We start from the raw sequence: 743 nt of genomic DNA, 5'->3' as shown, positions 1-743 counted from the left end.
TTTTAAATGATGATGAAAATAATCATATCTTAAAAAAAAGACAAGATAATTATAATAATGAAGATGGTATGCAAATTAATGGTGATATTGAAGGTTCAAATAGTACATTCAATCAAATACAACATGGTATACAAGAAAGTCATACAATATTAAAAGAAAAGTTATTAATTTTTCAACAAAAATATCAACAAACTTTTCAATATATTCAAATACAAATATCAAATTTAGCTACAGAATTTGATTACCTAGAAAAAAAGATAGAATCAAGAAAATTAAGACAATCTACAACACCATGTCCTCCTATTCCTAAATGTCCATCAACAACCCCAATTTTAGTAACTTTGCCAACAACAACAGTAACAATTAAACCATCAACAAAACCAACTACAATGTTAACAACAACAAGACCAACCACAACGCAGTCAACAACAACAACAACAACCACATATACAACATCAGCAAAACTAACTACAAAAATTTTATCAACATCAAAATTAACAACTATTTCGTCAACTAAATCAACAACAAAAATGTCTCCAACAACACAACCTATAACGATCACATCAGCAATAACAGTTGCAGTAACTACACCAACAACACAAGTTGTAACGCAAACACCAAAAGCTCTGTGCCAACAGACAACAACAAACTCATCGAAATTGCCAGAAACAACAACTAAATGTATTTGTAATAGCTAAGTTTATAACAAAATAACAATGACTAAGAAACCTTATGATAACATA

General features: G+C 28.8%; 1 protein-coding gene across 1 annotated transcript; it reads left to right on the top strand.

Moving 5' to 3' along the window:
• On the top strand, positions 1 to 698 carry SRAE_0000082800 (Hypothetical protein; the record flags this gene model as incomplete). The annotated part of the gene is made up of 1 exon (XM_024646781.1): positions 1 to 698. A coding segment is annotated over one exon (698 nt), but the record flags the coding sequence as incomplete, so codon positions are not given.
• Between the last annotated feature and the right edge of the window lie 45 nt (positions 699 to 743).

The sequence above is a fragment of the Strongyloides ratti genome, scaffold srae_scaffold0000109 (genome assembly GCF_001040885.1).
Source record: "Strongyloides ratti genome assembly S_ratti_ED321, scaffold srae_scaffold0000109".
NCBI lineage: Eukaryota > Metazoa > Nematoda > Chromadorea > Rhabditida > Strongyloididae > Strongyloides > Strongyloides ratti.
The sequence above is the reverse complement of the archived record's forward strand: the minus strand, read 5'-3'. Positions and strand labels throughout refer to the sequence as shown.